At 38.3% G+C, this 19,158-nt stretch overlaps 3 protein-coding genes across 7 annotated transcripts in view; 2 read left to right on the top strand and 1 right to left on the bottom strand.

Moving 5' to 3' along the window:
- Positions 1–2,625: 2,625 nt before the first annotated feature.
- Positions 2,626–4,509, top strand: LOC135943409 (sodium/potassium-transporting ATPase subunit beta-2-like). Its single transcript, XM_065489928.1, has 7 exons — positions 2,626–2,858; positions 2,956–3,102; positions 3,153–3,269; positions 3,676–3,848; positions 3,908–4,018; positions 4,074–4,242; positions 4,294–4,509. The coding sequence occupies exons 1-7, from the start codon at positions 2,693–2,695 to the stop codon at positions 4,395–4,397; spliced, it is 987 nt and encodes a 328-aa protein (XP_065346000.1). The 5' UTR covers positions 2,626–2,692; the 3' UTR covers positions 4,398–4,509.
- A 1,424-nt stretch (positions 4,510–5,933) lies between these two features.
- LOC135943408 (sodium/potassium-transporting ATPase subunit beta-1-like) lies at positions 5,934–8,472 on the top strand. Of its 4 annotated transcripts, XM_065489926.1 has the most exons (8): positions 5,935–5,997; positions 6,958–7,095; positions 7,150–7,296; positions 7,367–7,471; positions 7,591–7,775; positions 7,830–7,937; positions 8,001–8,169; positions 8,229–8,472. In XM_065489926.1, exons 1-8 carry the CDS (start codon positions 5,937–5,939, stop codon positions 8,330–8,332), a joined length of 1,017 nt encoding a protein of 338 aa, XP_065345998.1. In that variant the 5' UTR covers positions 5,935–5,936; the 3' UTR covers positions 8,333–8,472. The 4 variants fall into 4 exon arrangements, with proteins under 4 accessions (XP_065345997.1, XP_065345998.1, XP_065345996.1 ...); XM_065489925.1 differs by having other exon boundaries at positions 5,934–6,007; positions 7,591–7,937; XM_065489924.1 differs by having other exon boundaries at positions 7,591–7,937.
- Positions 8,466–19,158, bottom strand: part of LOC135943402 (matrix metalloproteinase-2-like) — a 29,388-nt gene continuing 18,695 nt past the window's right edge. The window contains exons 4-12 of one of the 2 annotated variants that reach the window (XM_065489915.1): positions 11,015–11,173; positions 10,692–10,840; positions 10,573–10,596; positions 10,128–10,295; positions 9,818–10,044; positions 9,602–9,752; positions 9,393–9,549; positions 9,235–9,338; positions 8,466–9,177 (exon numbers count right to left, since the gene is read on the bottom strand). In XM_065489915.1, coding sequence (XP_065345987.1) covers positions 8,927–9,177; positions 9,235–9,338; positions 9,393–9,549; positions 9,602–9,752; positions 9,818–10,044; positions 10,128–10,295; positions 10,573–10,596; positions 10,692–10,840; positions 11,015–11,173 — 1,390 coding nt within the window. In that variant the 3' untranslated portion in view covers positions 8,466–8,926. The remainder of the gene's footprint in view (positions 9,178–9,234; positions 9,339–9,392; positions 9,550–9,601; positions 9,753–9,817; positions 10,045–10,127; positions 10,296–10,572; positions 10,597–10,691; positions 10,841–11,014; positions 11,174–19,158) is intronic. The other variant, XM_065489916.1, reaches the window with a different exon arrangement.

Here is a 19,158-nt window from a genome sequence, read left to right as displayed (position 1 = left end):
TACATTTCACACCAATTCATGATGTTTGTATATTTCAGACACATACTATCCACAACTGCTCAGTCATTGTAGTGTTAAGTAATATTTTATTTCCAAAAAATGCATTTAGGTGCAATTCTGATCTAAATATATTAAGTTTTTATTAAAAACATTATGAGAGGTATCGACTTAATTTCTGACAAGGGCACTCTTAGGACTCAACGTTTTAGTTCTTGGTGAAATAATTGAAATCGTGTCACATCCAACAAATTAATTAGGGGAATTTTTTCCAGGAGCTGACTTCGCGAGTTATGCAGCTCCAAATGATTTAATATGGGAATACATACTTCAATTGTGAAGTTAGTTGTCATTCAATTGTGATATAGACGAATCGATGGATAGGTCATTTTTTACTTCCGGAAAAGTCTCATGATTTTTTACTTGAGGTGGGAACATTTTTAATTTTTCCTGGAAAATCAAACATGTTCATCGACAGTTTGTCTCATTGAACAGTGCCTAAAAATCATTTATCGCAGCTATAAATTGAGCAAAAATTGTATTTTTTTAAATCAATTTTGGGCCAGTATTTATGTATACTTAAAATTTTCAAAAATCTCAAAATTCATCAAATTGAAAATTTTCCATTACTGAAAGTGAATTACATCAGGAAAGGCTACGCACAAATCCAAACTTAATTGTAACACGCTGTAACTGCAGAGATCCCAAAATGCCGCATTTTTCCTGGAAACACCACATTGCAAAAGAAACTGTATTTTTGCGGGTTTTCTGCAATTTTGCGCGTTTTTTCCGAAACACATTCAATCATTTTTATTAAAAAAAATTATCATGATGCTATAAAAAAACCAAGCAGTAAAAGAAAAGCAGTAAAAAACCACTGGTTTCACCTAAAACTGGTGGATTTTCCCGATGGTTTTTTACGCAAAATCAGTGGTTCGATCGATTTTGCACATTGCAAAATTGGTGAACCCTGGTAAGCTATAAGTTGCGTTTCATGCTTTAAAATAGACGGAAAAGTAAAGTTAATTATGAATATTTTTGTAATACATCTGTGTTTTTCCTTTCAAATTATCATAATTTAAGTTTGTTTTAAGAATTTTGTGTAAATTCCTATTTTTGGTTATCCATCATGGGAATTTTTTATCTTCCCTAAAAATGCATGTTTTAAAATAAATGCGCAAAATTGCATAAAAAACCGTTTAAAACAGTTTTTGCACTTCAGGGGGAGCTGAGTCGGCTGGCTCAGATGTCTATAACACGTTGAAACCTTTTTTGTTACATTTCGAGTTAACTTATGAGATATATTTAATCAGTATTTTGTATTATAAACTTACACATTTAAAAATCTTGACTTAGGTATATTCCTAACCATAATCAAAATTTCATCTATGATACATACATTCTAACAGATGATGTTGATAATTTCCCTACAGAAGGAAGGAACGTCGTCGTCGAATTGAAGTGTTTCTAATAAATTTAATATAACATAGTTGTAGACTGAGTTGATTTAACGTAACACGCAATATTAAGTTTAAAATGATTTTGGTAACTTCATTTCTAAAATGCTAATAAACTTGAAATATTAAATACATATTAATTGAAAATGCGTACTCACGAATGTACTGCAGTTGTAAGAGGCGTTCCAAACACATCACCACTACAGATGGTTGTTAAGCCGGATTTTTACACATAACAAGAAGTTTGCTACTTATGTGCGGATCAAACTGTTGAAGTTCCACCGAAAAGAGCATAGACGAAGACACGGAAACTCGAAAATACTTTGATCCCGACGCAATAAATCGGTCACCACAACTAAGGGGCGAAACAGCCGGCCGAAAGCGAAAGCAGAGAGCACTCGAAAACTAACTCGATCATCCAATCGTTGCTGTTCTCACAAAAGCGCGATCTGCTGCACGCACGTTGCACATCAGTTACCAATTTTGAACTTCAGGCAGATTCAGCTCTCATAGCAGCACTGTTTATATATTCATAGATAATATGAGTAAATTGCGCCAAGCAAGTAAAATCAAATAGAAAATAATATGCAAGCATAATTTTATTCGACTTTTAATTTAAAAATGTGTATAAATGATAAAATATTTTTGTGTTCTGACAAATTTTGAGAGTAAACATTTTATAGCCATTTGAAAAACAGACACCACCTTAGTCTTGTCCCCCTCACACCACCTACATTTTAACAAAATTTGAGGCTTTTTTTAAACAATTTAGAGATAGAAGAAAGTAAAAATGTATCCTGAATATTTGGCTGAGTGCCTAGTCAATGAAAAACCAAATTTAAAAATTTACATTTGAAATACATTATTTCAGGGGAACTAATAAATTTAAACGTTGCCAGTTGGCCTTTAAAATCAATCAAGAAACATAATAGCTGCATTAAACTGTCGTTTTTTGGCACATATATATACATTTAGAAAAAAATACGTCTTGTATATATACCTAAAGTCAAATCCCGGTTTAAGTGCACGCGTATTTTGTGACGTTGGATTAACAAAGGTTACAAACGCATAGAGGGAATCCACTCATTTGCACTTATCACCGACCGCTTATCCGCGACGAAATCAGGACACCCTCGACGAAGACAAATTTCGCTCAAAGCAAGCAGTTCTGCAGCTCACTCACTCGTTTTTTAGGGCCCAACGAGTATACTTCGGCTGGGAAAAGATAAAGGTGAAATATGGCGAAAAAAGGAGCCAAGCAAAATGGCACACCTGCCCCACAGGAGATGGCAGCGGGAATGCACTTCGTGAGGCCAGATGAGTTGACCGCGTGCGAAACCATCGGCAAATTTATCTATGATACAAAGACGGGCGCTTTTTTCACCAGGACACCCTCCAGCTGGGGTAAGGAAAGGAGTATCCTAATTTTAATTAGATTTTAACATTGATTGTTTCATGCAAAAGTTATAAATCACACTCACTAATTCCCTGTTGCACGCAGCAAAGATTTTGCTCTTCTACTGCATCTTCTATGCGTGCTTGGCTGGAATGTCAGTTTCCTTGATGTATTTTTTCCTGCACAATTATATCGAGGGAAGTGTAAGCCCGCGGTGGACACTCGATGAATCAAGAATTGGAACTAACCCAGGTATTTCAGATTAAAATTTTGGCAACTGAAATTGATTCCAAACTCTTAAGGCCTTGGGAATAGACCATTGAGTCATAATACTGAAAATCACTTTACTCTGCTGATCATCAATACAAAATTCCGCACTCAAATTAGGTACATCAAGCAGTTGGATGAATTTTTGAAACGTAAGTAAGGTTTTTTTTCGCAAATCAAAAAACCAAAAGAAGTTCATAGTTTTTCCTAAAAATAATTTAAGAAAATTTCCTTTGCTATATATTATTTAGAACGTTAAAAAGCTGTGAGCTATTATATATTTTTATATTCATTGAATACATACTGAAAGCCATTTATTTTCTTGAAATTTGAAATGGCTCACAATCAGCTCTGCGCGAATGTATATTCAGGATGGACTAGTGAAATTTTAAAAGTATAAGAACGTGTTATTTATTCATTTTTTCTTTCGAATTTTCACAAATAGCAATCTATACTCATCAGTTAATCCGTGCAGAGCCAAACCATTCGATCATTTAAAATTTCAAGAATTACATGCGTGTGAATTTCTTTTTCCTTTCTTTTCGCTTTTGTACTTAGCATACAACGATTTACTGGGTCAACAAAGGGAAATCTGCGATTTCGAGCGGATGCCTAAGGATCGCACGCTGACATCCTGCTCGGTTGACATCTCGCAATGGGACCCTTGCACGGCGCAGCACAGCTATGGCTACAACCAGTCGGCCCCCTGCGTCTTTCTCAAACTGAACCGAGTGCGATAAACGCACGCCGACCAAACAAGCATTTTACATTAATGGTGCGCTTTTTCCAGATTTTCGACTGGGTGCCAGAATATTACAACTCGACCGACGAACTACCCGAGGACATGCCTAAAAGTTTGAAAGAACATATCACGCAACTCAGTGTGACCGAGCCAGAAAAGGTTATAAAATGAACGAACCCAATAATCTCCAAAATAACGAGTCTTTAATGCGTAGCTGAACATGGTTTGGGTAACTTGCGATGGAGAGCTACCAGATGACAAGGAACATATTGGAAAGCTCAAATACCTTCCCGACCAAGGTTTCCCAGGTTACTACTACCCGTACGTAAATACAGAGGGTTATCTGAGTCCCTTGATTGCCCTTCACTTTGTTCGCCCAACGCGTAAGCGTTTTAAATTTTTTAATGGCTGATAATAAAGTTAAAAAATTTCAGCTGGTGTGATTATAAAGGTTGAGTGCAGATTGTGGGCCAAGAACACGGTGTATGATAAAAGAGAGGGAACAGCGTCCGTCAAGTTCCAAATATTCGTCGAGTGAACTCAAAAAGGTCTATAGTGTCCGCCTCAGATCAAAAATGTTTCATTGCATATAAATTAAAAACTGCGGATGAAGCAATAAAAGGCGTTTGTTGTTGTTCAATTAAAATATATACGAAGTATTTTATTCTCTTCAACATTTTTATTTTTAAAGTAATTCCATAGTCACTAAACATGACTGACAAAAAAAAACACAAAATCAAGTAAAATTTTCATCATGTGGGAATTCCAAAGGATGTATTTCATTAAAAGACCTCGGAAATTACGTGAGACGTGAGGTGGTCCTTTCCTGCACTACTGCTGGGACTCTCCCATTGAGTGAGGCTCGTGGGCCTATGAGATTGGGACACACGTTTTAGTTTTGCCTCTCGCTATCATGGGGTCACCCATCTCTGAAGAGAAAAAACAATAAAACACGAAATAAATAAATCGACTCGTCATTTGGATCAGGCCTAAATTTACTTCCGTGATACTTAAATGCCTTGCCTTTCACGATTAAAATAAAGTTGCAACGTCGTTATAGAGTAAATTTTGCTAATTTTGAGCTAAGGAAAATGTCTAAAATCGAGTCATAAAGGAAACAGATTTTAATTATTTGCTTTTGTTCCTCATATCTGTTTAACTGAAATGCGCTATATTTATGCAACCAAAGTGCTATTTTCCGTCCACGATCTTATCAATTTATTAAACGCAATATTTGCGTGTGCAACACTAAATCTCTAATTGATCAATTTTTGCATCATCTCTAAGTCATTTTTCTTGCTGAACACTGTTGAATGTGATATTTTTCACCAGTCATCTCGCCACAGAAATTACATCTACAATAGTTATTAGGTTCATAATGAAAAGTTTGTATCACACTACATAAAATATTGATAGCCATGACAAGCAAATCGTGTAATTATATATCTATAAGGAAATCTGGGCCACGCGCTAGTTCTCATTAATCATAGTTTCGGTCTCGAAAGTGCGCGCCCTTCCCGGTCCTCCGGTCCTCGGACAGGGATAAAAAGAGCAAAAAAAAAAGACTTCAGCACAAATTAACAGTCTATCCGTTTTCTTTGATTCATAAAATGTTTTGCATACATCAGTCTCTGGTAAGTTAAATATATTTTTTTAAGTCGGTGTAACATATAAATTGAAATCATTTCATAAACGTAACGAGATCTATATATAATATACTCAACATCTCACAAGTTAGGACAATATCATCGGCAAAGAGAAACAGCTAATAATATATTCTTAAAAAATTCAAGTCTAAGGAATTGGCTAAATATTTAAAAGTTGAACTTTATAAACATTTCCTGATTCCACAATATTCCCAGGGTGGTCCATCTTCCAAAATTGCATATTATGCCTCTCTTCACTCCCGCGGTGACACAGGCAATATTGCGCTTGCCTAACTGGTTCGCCAAAACTCACCTGAAAATAGCCCGAAGGTAATCAAAAACGGGACCTGATTTATCAAGTGTGTTCCTTGGCTCACCGGCAGATGACGTTTTTCAATCCGCGATCTTAAATAGGTGCAAATTCTTGGGCAATGCTTGCACTTTTTATTAAGCAGCTGCAAATATCTACTACCGGTCCACGTCCACAACATGGTGAATCAAAGTAAAAATAATACTCTTTGTGACGCGATTTTAATCATTTTCCTGTGCTCAAAATTAGCAAATTCAAATTACTCATCAACAACACATCTAAAGGATAAGCCGTTTATGCTTTCGCACATTAATATTTAGATATAATAAATTTCACCAAAGCCAGCATCTTGTAGTTTTTAAAAATTAATGAAAGCTTTTTATTAAACACTAAAAGTGTAAAAGAGACAAGATATATACTGGATTTCTCCGTTCACTGCTCGCTTTTGCTTTGACGGCTTTGAGACATGGTAACATTGTTCTTATCACAGTCAAAGAAATTATTAAAGTTTGTTACCTCTGCTCAGCACTTTTCGTGTGGGCTATAAGCTATAAGTCCCAATAACTCTGCCGAGCGGATAACAGGGGGCCCCGAGTGGCCGCAGAGGAGCTTGGGCCCAATGTGGCCATCTCTTTGCCTCCCCGCACCGAGGTCTTTTATTGAAACGCCAGACTTTTGTCCCTAAAGCCACTGGAAATGTGCGAAAACCAGCAAGTGGTGAGTCAGCGCTGGTGCGACTCTCAATGTTGAGCTATTTGAGCATTTCGAGTTACTTAAATTAACCACTTTTTGTAATCTCTGCCAGTAGTAGCTCCCTGAACTGCTCAAATATTTCCCCCACTGCTTTGATACTCCTGAGAATGCCTTAACAATGCGAGCAAACGACGTTAATTGATTTTAAAATAGATTTCTTAACTGTTAGATATTTCACATATGATTAGTTAAAGTCTGAGCTAGAACAATTAAAAATTTGCATTGAAATTTATATGCAGGCTAATAACTATAGCTGTGTTGGATTTTCCGTTTTTGCTTATCTAAACAGGAACGTGGTTTTCCTTCCGCGATAAAAGAACTTGCAATTTTGAAACATTCTCTTGGGAGCCCGTAACATATTATCTATACTTGTGTGTATTGTTAACAAGCAAACATGCTCCAACTCCAAGATGATAGTGGGCAAGTGGACATCAAACCAGCAAAACCAAAATTCGCATCCGATTTTCGGACCTTTGTCTACAATCGAAATGAGGGAAAATACCTCGGCAGGACACCACTTAGTTGGGGTATGTATAGCTAAAACTGGGAAATAAAAATAATTTTAATTTTGAAATTTACAGTTAAAGTTATTCTGTTCTACTGCGTATTTTACTTGCTCCTCTGTGGCTTCACCTTTGCTATGTGGCGTGTTTTCATGAGCAGCTACATTGACGGAATGACCACCCCACGACGATTGCTCCATGATTCAGTAATTGGAGCGAATCCAGGTACCTGGTATCAAAGTTTTTACTTATATTTCTCAATTAAGTTATTACTTTTATCTGTTTTAACTTCAAGCTATTACTATGCGGCCAACTGGGGTGGACTATCCTGATTATCTTAATATCGAGTCAAGCAGTACAAGTGATTTATTCTCTGACGAGGTTGCTACATTTTTGAAACGTAAGGGTAAAATTATTTAAAATAAATAAATTACTTATTCCATTAAATCACATTTTTGCTCACATACTATTTTCTTTAAATTTTAAAATATATGTTAACACAAAGATTTTACCATTCAGCCTACAACAGGCATGCCCAAGACCAAGAACAAATAAATTGTGGCCAACTCTCAGATCATCAATTAGACAGGTCGAATGAGTCGTGCTTTGTGGACATGTCTGCATGGGAGCATTGCAAGCAAAGCGATGGCTTTGGCTACACTTTGAACCAACCAGCCCCTTGCATCTTCTTGAAGCTCAATCGAGTACACGCTGTACATAAAATTTGCAGAGATTTTGACATATCAATTTCATTTCAGATTTTTAACTGGGTACCAGAATTTTACACCTCAACCAAAGAATTGCCTGAAGACATGCCCACGGAGTTAAATGAACACATTTCTGAACTTATTGGCATTCAAGGAGAGGTGACGAAAAAATTAGTTTTAAAAAATAACCTTAATCTTATTTCTCTTTTGTAAATAATTAAGCTGAACAAAATTTGGGTGTCCTGTGAAGGAGTGACGGAAATTGATAAAAGGAACTTGGGTGAAGTTAAATATATTCCTGAGAAAGGCTTCCCAGGGTACTATTATCCCTTCGTGAATGCTAAAGGCTATCTGAGTCCACTGGTGGCTGTTCAGTTGGTAAATCTTACGCGTATGTTTCCATTTTTAAGTGGTGGTGATTTAAATGTTATAAAGGTAAAATATTTTTAGGAAACGTTGAGGTCAGGATTAAGTGCAGAGCTTGGGCCAAAAATTTGAATTACGACTCAAACAAAGAGGGTATATATATGAAGTTCCGCATATTAATTCATTAAAAAATTGCAAATTTTACTTTTGTTATTTAAAACTACAGGTTTATCATGTTTGGCTGCATTGCAGATTGTGATAATATAATTACATATATTTTATATGCAATGTTACAATATGATGTAAATAAAACCAAAACAGTTTCATCATAAAAAAATCTGATTATATTTCCATAAATAATTACATTTACTGGCACAAATTATTTTTAAGTCACGGTTGGTCTTCTTTTTTAGTAAGACATTATTGTCTCATATCAAAAAAGTATATAAACTCCGCCAAGCGAGATCAAAGAAAACAAATTTAACTCCGCATAAGCACGCTGTTTTAATTTGCACCCGGATAACAGATTTCGAAATTGTAGTTACCCAAAATAAATTATGACAGTTATATTTTTTATTCTGGAGGTAAATTTAAGTCGTACTATCACACCATAAAAAATAAACGTTTAAAATAACATGGCCAACTTCGAAATATGGTTGCGAATTAAATAAAATAGTCAACAACGAAATGCAACATAATACCTAGCATACGAATTATTTTTTTATAAAATATTATCAAGTAAAGATGAGAATATCACATTAACTTTACGAAGAGTCTGTTTTTCAAGAGAGGAACGCGAATTTTGCAGCAAGGCACAAAACAACCGTAGCGAAAAGCACAAACAATTTATTTTTGCTTGAGTCTGAGCGTCCAGCTGAGGCTACTTGCTCGGTAGCGGCAATCAACGGTTCCTCGAGGCGCTTGGGACAGCCCATCCAGAAGGGCGCCGACAGCATGGGCTTCTCGTGTGCCACCTTCATCTTCATGTCATCGAACTTCCAGTAGCTCTTCCCTTTGAAGAAGTAAATTTTTCCTGCGTTTGAAATGGCAATTTGATCAAACTGTTTATAACGATAGGCAATGATTTTACCATCCTTCCACTTAAAGGCGGCATCGATATTGTAACCAACGCCACTCCACATGCTCATGTCTCTTGGGTAGTCCAATTCGACTTTATTAGTGTCATCATCGATCCTAAATAAAATATATGATTATGTTAAGTATGCTTTAAGGTATTCTGTCAGTTACCTCCAGTAAGAATTTCCACTGAATAAGTATATTTTTCCGTTGTGGCCCCAGACAAATGCAGCATCCAGTTTTTCTAAAGTTTCAGGCAGACCAAGCGAATGCAGCGTCCCCCTCTCAGCAGGCTTACTGGGACCAGAGCACGCAGTGTATTGCTTGCCTGTGTTTGAAACCAGAATAGTGAAAATATTCAACAGAATTTGAATTCTAACCGTGGAAGAACACCAAAGCGTCGTCCTTCCGTGTGTACACGGCATCAACATGCTCTATATTTGCGGTGCCACAAAAAGAAGCAAGGCTGCTTTTTATTGGTAATGGATAGCCGTGAAGCAATCCATTCTTCTTGTCAATCCTCCAGAAATACTGCAGATTAATTCAAACAAAAACATTTAGACACTGAAATTTTTAAGACGCGTGAATGCACTCACTTTCCCTTTAAATATCCAAACTTCAGAATTTCTGAAGTAGGTTATGGCATCATAGCTCATATCACATGTGTCCGGCACTTCAGGTTTCGGCTTAGGTTCTTCTGGTTTTTCAGTGACAGATGGATGATGTCCACTACTAGGAGGCTTCGTGGGTACAATTGGCTTTTTAGTTGGCGGCGGAGTCGGTATGGTGAAGGTGGGCATTTGACCCCACTTGTCAACAACGCCTAAAACAATTAATTTATTGCAAGTTTAATTGCAAAATATTAAATTCTAGAAAAACTACTTCGATCATTCAATTGATACTGACCGTAAATTTCCTGTATCCCGATTCTGTCGTCATTTGGCAACTTGAATTTCATCGGGTCGTTTTCTCCCGCTTTATAGTAAGGGTACATAAGCGCTCCATTGTGTGACGAGTGGGACAGACCCAGCGAGTGTCCGATCTCGTGCGCGGCGACGAAAAAGAGACTCGTTCCTGTGAATATCGAAAACATTTTACTCTGATGGCGCAGATTTAGCTCAAACATTTGACATGCAAAAAATAAAAGCATGTGCAAACAGTCCGCCAAGTCTACACAACACGCTAAAGCTTCTAAAAATCAAATTCTATCTTGATATCAGAATGTGAGGTCAGACTCTTGGGTCAGCGCTAATCACTATATGTATTTTATCTTATATCCTATTACAATTGCACATGCAGGCCACAAAAGTTGTGCAGAATAAATAAATGTATCAAAGCATTTTTTGTTCACCTGTTCGCTCGTATTGATATTCATCTATAACCACAATTTAAATTTTTAATATCAGTCATTCTCATTAATTTTAAAATTAAATTGATTTTTTATCTTTTTTTCAGTAAAAAATCACGTACCATGTGGTGTCTTGTTTTGGCTAGTTGATAAATGCCACTTTTCCTCGTCATCAAAGTGGACGTCGCCCCCCATTCCAGAGCCAGGGAAGAAAGCGTGTGCCAAAACCTGGCCCTCGCCATCAAATGCATAATTGTCGTTATGTCTTCTCCTGATTTGATTGAGACAAGACAAAGTTATTAGTTTTCCATATTTTCAGCGGAAAATGGGAAATGTCATTTTGCTTAGAGGGCAATGGATTCGTGCATGCATGACGGCCTTAATACGCCTTTGGTGCGGTTTGACATTTTGCTAAAGGTCTTACGGATAAGAAGTGTGCACTTACTCATAAAATCCGACTTCTATGTCTGCAGTACTACTAGGGTGCGTTTCTTGGAATGTGAGTTTTGAGTTGTCTGCCCAAACTTTGAAGGCGAGCATAATTTCTTGTCGCACTTGACTGATATTGTTGCGGAGGTCGCTTCTTCTTGGATCCTTGATAAATCTACAAATATCACAACAAATATTTTAGTTTGCTTCTTCAACAAAAGGGAAAAGGAAGCTGAGATGAAATTAATTTCATGTGAGTTGTACTGACTGAGAGCCAAAATTTATTTTAACAAAATATCGCGTGGTTCGTCTCGGCTGCGTGCGATGTCAAATTTGCACGCGATGCGTAAGGGACGAGTTCAAGAGGCGGGCGTAGACCGACTGAGTGACCAAGATGTGACCCTGAAACAAGATACACACATAGTGCGGCTTCACGAATTTAATGAGGAGACGCCGCCCGTCACAATAGATTGGGCATTTCCTATTTAATTAACAGCAATTCCACGCAGTGTCACTTTTCATCAATTCTCGTCTTCTTGTTTTTTGCTTCCAGGCCAGCAGGGGTATTGGTTTTGAAAAAATCCATGCGGGATAATATTTTAATATTAACGACGACGCACGCCATATAAGGCAGGAGGAACATTGCAGCGAGTGCAAATTGAGACGGCGGGCGGACAGAGCGGTCTGGTCTTTTCTTCGGTTTGCGTTGCGGTGGTCGCCAGGCAGCAGCAACTGCGGTGACGGAGAACACAACAAGCAATGCGGGCACTTGTTATTGAATTACACACGTTTTACTCGACAAAAGGGTCGTCATTGGTTTAGTGCAAACTGTGAGGTGAGGGTTTGAGGCCCGCAGTCGTGCAATTTTTGCACTGAACCCAGAGAGTGATGACGAGCAAAAATCACTATTAACTCACATTTCAATAATGAATGCAATTTTCAATGATGAATACTTTTCCGGGGAAAATATTTGTTCATGTGCACGCAATGTTAAGGTGAGCATATAACATGTTTGAAACAAGTTTACAATTATTGCACCAATAAAATATATTAACTCTCGATGATGAGTAATTAAAATTAAAGACCTCTCAAAGTTAAACAATTATTGCAATGTTTCGCTTGCGGTTTATAATATAATTCGTTGCAACAAGGACTGTTGCTCATGACCAAACTATTCTTTCAGTCCGAGGCAGCACACCATAAAGCGATTACAATTCACATCACATCTCGCATCTCCCGCAGGTGTTGGGGCGGCCGATTAGAGACAACACTTGTGCACCTTGGAAGGCTGCAACGCAGATTGAATTGCTCCCGAAGCGTTACTTCGCGCAGAAGCCTTAAGCTTGTTGTAATTAGAAAAGCGTCCGGTCTCTTTGGATTGTCGCATGATTTTATTTTTTATTAATGCGCGTAAGACCGCGACGTGTCTCGTGACTGCTTAGTATTACGGGCACACTCGCAGTCGTTTGTTCTACGCAGCGTTATATTATTTTTAATATTGATTAACTGGCACAATGCACACACACCGCGCCTCGCGCAACACCACGATTAGAAACAATATGGAGCCTACCATTTTTCCTGGTTCGTATTTAATGCGATTCAATTTCCACGAACAAGAAACGATAAAAAATAGATAGGATTAAAGCCAACAGATTTAGCATTTTAAGTCAGACGAGCATCAAAGAAAATGGACACTAGACGTGAAATTGCAAAGAAAAAATTAAGAAGCATTAAACTTAACGTAATAAAGATTGTTATTTTTAAAAACACCAATTAAGTTAAAAGTCGATTCAACGCAGTACTAGAAATTCGAATTAAACGGAATGGACAAAAATTTCAAAAATCTGTATATAAATATATTTTGGGGCAAATGAACTTCACCTGGGTTCGATTTTTAAGCATTTTTGTTCTTAACCACTAATTTCAGGAGTACAATAAAGTCTACAGTGTTACACAGCACAACTTAAAGGCAGAGTTTGCTGACTTGATAAATTACTGAGCAAATCCACAATTAATCACAAAATACATGCAAATATCAGCATTTAGAGCGGCGAGGCTGTTGAACTGGCCAACAGAAATCGCTCACTCAAGGAGGTTGTGATGGTTTTATCAGCAACATCACACCCAGGTTGAGTGAGTCAAAACTGTCGGTGTTGCACTAAAAATATGCTCAATCAAAGAGACAACGTTCATTAACATGGGTCGCGCACACACACACACATGAATCTCGGGACGGATTCTACGAAAAAGGCGGAATATCAAAAGCAGCAGTTGCCAGTGAGAAGCAAAACTGATTAGACGCATCCTCGAAAGAAATAAAAATGCGTGGGCACGTGAGCCGGCAGCAGAGTCGCGTACGCACGGCGCGCACCAAGTCAGGAAATCCACGCAATTTCGGTTGATATTTTACGCAGGATAGTTGCTCGACGTGATGGCCATATAATAAATAATATTACGCCCGTGCGTGAATACTAAGATTAGTTTTTATTGAATCGAGATTGGTGAAGGTTTGAACAAGAGGACTGTCTGTCTGCGGCGCGAGGAACAATCGTTGCGGACGCACTGCGAGAGCGGGGTTGCGAGTCTGGGTTCTTGATATGTAAAAAAGCACTCGGGCCTACGAAGCTCGTGAGCGGAATTCAATACACACACCAGCCATAAAAACCGTTTCCTACTAACTAAATGCCGCGTCTAAGTACATAGCAGCGCGTGTATATATAAATGAATAATGTGTATGTGTGCATATAAAGCAAGACTCGTCAGGCACAGGAAGTTTTCAAGAAAGATATCCCAGCATAGCAGCAAGCTCGAACACAATCAAACCCCTTTTTGCTTTAGAAACTGCGATTCCGCGTCGTTGCAGAAAAAGATGAATGTGAATTATTGTTCAGAAATACTGCGGTTTGCGCCGGAAATTGGAAATCGAGTTTGAAAGAACAATTGTGTTTCAGTTGAATATTCTACTAAGGAAAATATAAAGCTCGCTGTACATCGATGAAGCTGCGTTTAATTCAAAATGAAATATTTTGTTTCTACTAACATTTGGCGTGTGCAGAAAAATGCGTGCGACCTGATTACCAGTGGCTTCAAGCAAAGGGTGTGTAATCAGCGCATGAGGAAGATAACGTGAAATGCGCTAGGCAAATTAGAAAGACAAAGAACACTAAAGTCAGGTTGGAGTGCCTCAGGTCGTCTTTCACACGCTTCTAACTCTGGTGATTCACTCTCAATTAGGAAATCTCAATCTGTGCTCGCCTTTTCGAGCGACCGTGTCCTTATGAGCCGAGCAAAGAACGAAAGAAAGAATAATGGGGAGCGACTCGCAATCGGCTCTGGCCCTTTTGATAACTACACGCAAGCACCCGAGTGGAAAAACAGCGTCTCTCTTTGGCTTTCAATTGAATTTTCTATATGCGCATACGTCAAGCACTCGCGCTCTCAGACTCTATTATTGTTCACTCGACTTTCATGCCTAATTGACGCGCGCAGACGTTTATGGACAACGCATAAGCGAAAAACAGGATCGGCGCGCATTGTCTGCAAATAAATCCACACGCCGGTATTGTCTAAGCGAGCGCTCGTTAAATCTGTCCTTTTTGCGCGTTTCCCCACTCGGCAATTGCGGAGAATGGACTTGTGTTCTGAAAATAAACCAAACAAGGAACAGCGGTGGTCCAGATTTCTCAAACGGGACAGAAATTAAATTAACAGATAACCCGATTTGAAAACTTAAGAGAAGAAAATTTTACATAAATTCTAGTAATTAACCTGTCAAAAGGGACCGATGAGCACCGATGGGCATGTCGCGAGCTGCACCAGGGCAATTAACGTGTCAAGCCGGCAATTTGAATAGCGAGTAAGAGGCGTTGGTTAGGATGTGGGGCGGGCTGGTGGGTGACTCACTCAACTCTGCACTGTGCCCGCGACTCTGGCAGCTAGATGTGGCTAAAGGCTAAGCAGGCAGGCGGACTCACCAGGCGAGCGGCTGCGAGCCGCGTCCTCGGGCGGCTGCGAGCGCTGTGTCGTCGCCGGCGTCGAGCCACTGGCTCTGTTTAACTCGTCGAGGACCCCTTCCCCCGCCCCTCCTCCGCCGCTCTAATGCAATCAAAAACCATTTTAATTTTTATCCCCCTTTGGTCGGCGTCATTAAGGTTTACATGCATACAGGCCGCCGCCGTGTCGCTCCCCCTGCCTCGCTCGCCGAGTTTTCGGTTTCCTCTTCTCTCTCTCTCTCACTCTCTGCCCAAGCCGTGCCCACCCTGCGTGCCAACGCCAAGGGGCTAGCCTGCAAGAGGAGGAGTAAGGCGCGCACTCGCGATTTTTCGCAATTTTTCTGCGCTCGCGCTTGTGCTGTCATCGAGAGGGAATATTTATGAGGTTACGTGGGGAAATTTACACCTTAGCTTTTCCTCAATGAGCACGCCGATGTCTGACTGAATGAAGTTAAGCTCGCATTATATACCATATACCAACGATTTTTAGTTTAAAAATAAAGCTGAATTCAACGACCACTAGTCACAGAGCCTATTAAGATTATCACGGGATTTGAGGACATTGATGCGGTGACGTTCAGACTAATGAAATTATTTGTATCCCAGTCCTTTCATACAAATTAAATATGTATGTAGGAGAAATTCCAACACGCATGTGAAATAACACAAAATTTATTGCGCTGCCACTTGTTTTTAAATTCGTGCCATCCGTTCATCTTCTACAGCCACCTAAAATTTTTGGTTTCTGACGTCATAATGTTAGTTAACTTCTTACTTAACACTCTCACCGACTCAACGGAGGTGCCGTAATATTAATTTCTGAGGAGATAAAATAAACAAAATATTTTTATTACCGAAATTCTTGTTTCAACTAAAAATACGAGTTTGACCTATTTAGGTTTTGAATTTTATTTTCAGTGCGAAATTCGAAAAATTGAATAGATTTTAGTATTCCATTGATATTTGTTGAAATATTTATTGTAGTTTTTGGTGAGACAACTTTATTATTGCAATCAAGATATATGTCATAACTTGTTATTTTTCGTCTTTCCACCTGAGTGGTTGTGCAAATAACAAAATGATCAGGGGCATCAATTACGCGTGACCTTACAATTGAGAGGACAGAGGTTGCGCAGTTAGAGCGCCTCCCTGCTTCCAACTGCGAGCCTACATGTGTGTGATTCGCACTGGAGCGAGAGCATAATAAATAATACAACTGCTAGTGGTGCCTGAGCAGTAATAGTATCAGAGCCTCGCCTCTCGCTCTCATTATTGCCATGCGCCAATTGACATTTCCACGCCGCACCGCCAACTTTTCCGAGAAATGCGCTTATTAGATTAGCCGCGGCAGCTAGCAAATTGCTTTCCCAATTTCCAGGTTGGCGCAAGCCATTACGTCGGGGCTGCTGCTGGCGCTTTTTCACTCCAAGCAAGAGGTGCTGCAGCGACGAAATTAGACCTGTGCTCTTGCCGCGTGTTCATTAACCCAACAAGCCGAGGGGAAAAATTAATCTCGAAATCAGACACGCCACATTGAACACCGCACTTCTTATTTTGTAGAAAAGTATATTATATGAAGCAAGGAGACCTCCTCTTGACAGTCATGCATTTATTATCGGAAGATGAAATGTAATTTCATTTTAAATTAACTCTCCAAAACGTCTATAAAATTAATTGCTTGGAGTTAAAAATTTTTCTATGCTTAGAAAAACGTAATGTTGTTGAAAAATTGCAAACTCATCTCATAGATAAAATCATGACTAGTTATGATCATGAACAACCTTGCACTCACTGCTGAGGAATTTTACTTTTTATTCTGGTGTGTGTGACAGTGAGCGTTTGTTATCATCTGCAGCCGCAGCAATAAACACTATTTAAACACACAGATAGCAACAAACCGTGTAGTAAATATTTGAATAATGCTTTACGCGTATTATACACCCTGCTAAGCTGGCGTATATTCTTTTATCGGCGTGCGTCTCGCTCTCGACTCTCAACTCATACCGCTCATCCCCTTCAAAATTCTTCTTTTGTGTGGTCAATACAGGCTTAAGGTTTAAGCTAGCATACCGTGATTTCGAACTATTGCAGCAATTAAAAATTTTTAAATGATCAAATGCAGCTTCCTCGGTTCGTAGCGAGCTGTTCATTTTTCCATTATTCTACAGAAATGTCCTGCTCAACTATAGGTTCGGCTGCTGATTGCAGCCATTATTCATGAGCTAGAAAGGAATGTAAGTTACAAATAGAGTTTAATAGTAAATTTATATACAGGAATTAGCTTTACATCAACATGTTACATGGAAAATCACCTAGGAAGCTGCTTTTAATTTCAACTGAAAAATATGATACTCTCGAGTGCATCTGCGTTCATTGGTATCTACCAACATTTTTTAAATACATTGGAAAGGAAGCTTAAGATGAAACGACGCAATATATGAGCGTACATATCAAGGCACATTAACCCCATAAATTATTAATATTTGTCAAAGCTTATCACTTGCTGCAAATTATGATCTGAGGAATGATTGCTTATCTGTGCAAGTTAAAAAACTAGTGTTAAGAAGAAGAGCTAGACTAACTTTTTTTAATGATTGTTAAATTTTTGGCAATTAAAACCGCAATAATCGACGTATTACAAAATCACCTTGAAATATTTTTGATTCTTGAAATAAAAATTTCATTTGAACGAAGGGAACAGTTAATATGTTATTAACATTTAAAAACAAAAGAAAATAAAGGTACACAACGTTACGCGTCCGGAAAAAAAGTAAATATGCTTTGTGCGTCAGCGAACAAATTGCACATCTGTCAAAAGGTAAATCGTGAAAATGGTAAATATGCACTTTTGACGCAAAACGATTTTATTCCACCAATGAAAAATTCGGGTCAAAATACATGGGGTGACTCATTTTTGCATCACTAGTGACATCTATATGCAAATAAAGGAAAATTTAAATTTAGCTTATAGCCTGACAAAAGGTGTCATTTGCAAAAATCTGTGAAAAAGGTGAAAATCAACAAATTTTTGTCCAGGGATCAATGGACTTTGAAGAAAATTTTTTTGCGCAAACTTTGCCTTAATTGACCGAGAAAATAGTTGAAAAAACTCCGAATTTCTAATTTTTGCGGGTTTTGCGGGCGTTTGAAAGTCAAAATCTGGGAATTTTGAGTACTTTGTAACTTTGCTCAGGATGGTTCTAGAACAAAAATTAAAAAACCGTTTAACTCGTCTCAACATGGCAAACCACTTTTATATTGACCTCAAAGTGATAGGTCAAAGGTCAAGGTCATAAAATTGATTTTTTATTTAAAACTCGAATTTGAAATTGAATATACTGAATTTTTTTATTTTTTCCATAGCCATTTTGTAGAGTACAGAAAGTTTAGTTAAAAACATTAAAATTTGGATTGGAGTTTTTCTTCGTTTTATTAAAAAAAATGGAAACTTTGAAAAACCTTGTTTTTCGAGGTTGTTAAAAAACGATGATCGACTAAATCTCGACTTCTAATAATCTGATTTTGAAAAACCGCATACCGTTAGACTCGTCTCGACGTCCCAAAGTGCACAAAAGGGGAGACGAGACCCACTAACCCCCAACCCCCATTTAACCCCCTCAATAACGGGAAATTTAGCATTTTTTCGTCTGTTTCAACACATTGGCACGACGTTGACGAGTAATTGCCCTCTTTAAACCCATTCAGTTACTTAGTTCACTTAAAAACTAGTCAAACGGTACATATTTTTCGTAAATAGGACCACCACAACCCGAGATTCGGGTGCACAAAGCTTTTTTTATCAAGACGCGATGCAATAATATGCTCGATGATCGCCCAAATCTCAACTTCTAATCATCTGATTTTGAAAAACCGCATACCGTTAGACTCGTCTTGACGTACCCAAGTGCAATAAAGGGGTATGAGACCAACAAACCCCCAACCCCCTTTTAACCCCCTCAATAACGGGAAATTTAGCATTTTTCGTCCGTTTCAACACCTTGGAACGACGTTGACGAGTAATTATTAGATAAATTTGAACCTCAAACAAAGATTACTGTAAATTGAGGGAGTTTCGTGGGGCGTCCTCACAAACTTCCTGTGATAAAGTGGAATCGTGTAATTTGATAATTATATCTGAACACGACGCTGCAGATACCAATTTGAAAAT

This window comes from Cloeon dipterum, chromosome 4 (assembly GCF_949628265.1).
Source record: "Cloeon dipterum chromosome 4, ieCloDipt1.1, whole genome shotgun sequence".
Lineage (NCBI taxonomy): Eukaryota > Metazoa > Arthropoda > Insecta > Ephemeroptera > Baetidae > Cloeon > Cloeon dipterum.
The sequence above is the reverse complement of the archived record's forward strand: the minus strand, read 5'-3'. Positions and strand labels throughout refer to the sequence as shown.

Bases quoted from the DNA above. Each gene is read 5' to 3' on its own strand.
- LOC135943409 (XM_065489928.1), top strand. From the start codon at position 2,693: ATGGCGAAAAAAGGAGCCAAGCAAAATGGCACACCTGCCCCACAGGAG. The intron at 3,270-3,675 runs GTAAGTAAGGTT...TTTTGTACTTAG, and splicing joins GTTGGATGAATTTTTGAAAC to CATACAACGATTTACTGGGT. The intron at 4,019-4,073 runs GTTATAAAATGA...TTTAATGCGTAG, and splicing joins GTGTGACCGAGCCAGAAAAG to CTGAACATGGTTTGGGTAAC.
- LOC135943408 (XM_065489924.1), top strand. From the start codon at position 5,937: ATGCTTGCACTTTTTATTAAGCAGCTGCAAATATCTACTACCGGTCCA. The intron at 7,297-7,366 runs GTACCTGGTATC...TTTAACTTCAAG, and splicing joins AGTAATTGGAGCGAATCCAG to CTATTACTATGCGGCCAACT. The intron at 7,938-8,000 runs GTGACGAAAAAA...TAAATAATTAAG, and splicing joins TTATTGGCATTCAAGGAGAG to CTGAACAAAATTTGGGTGTC.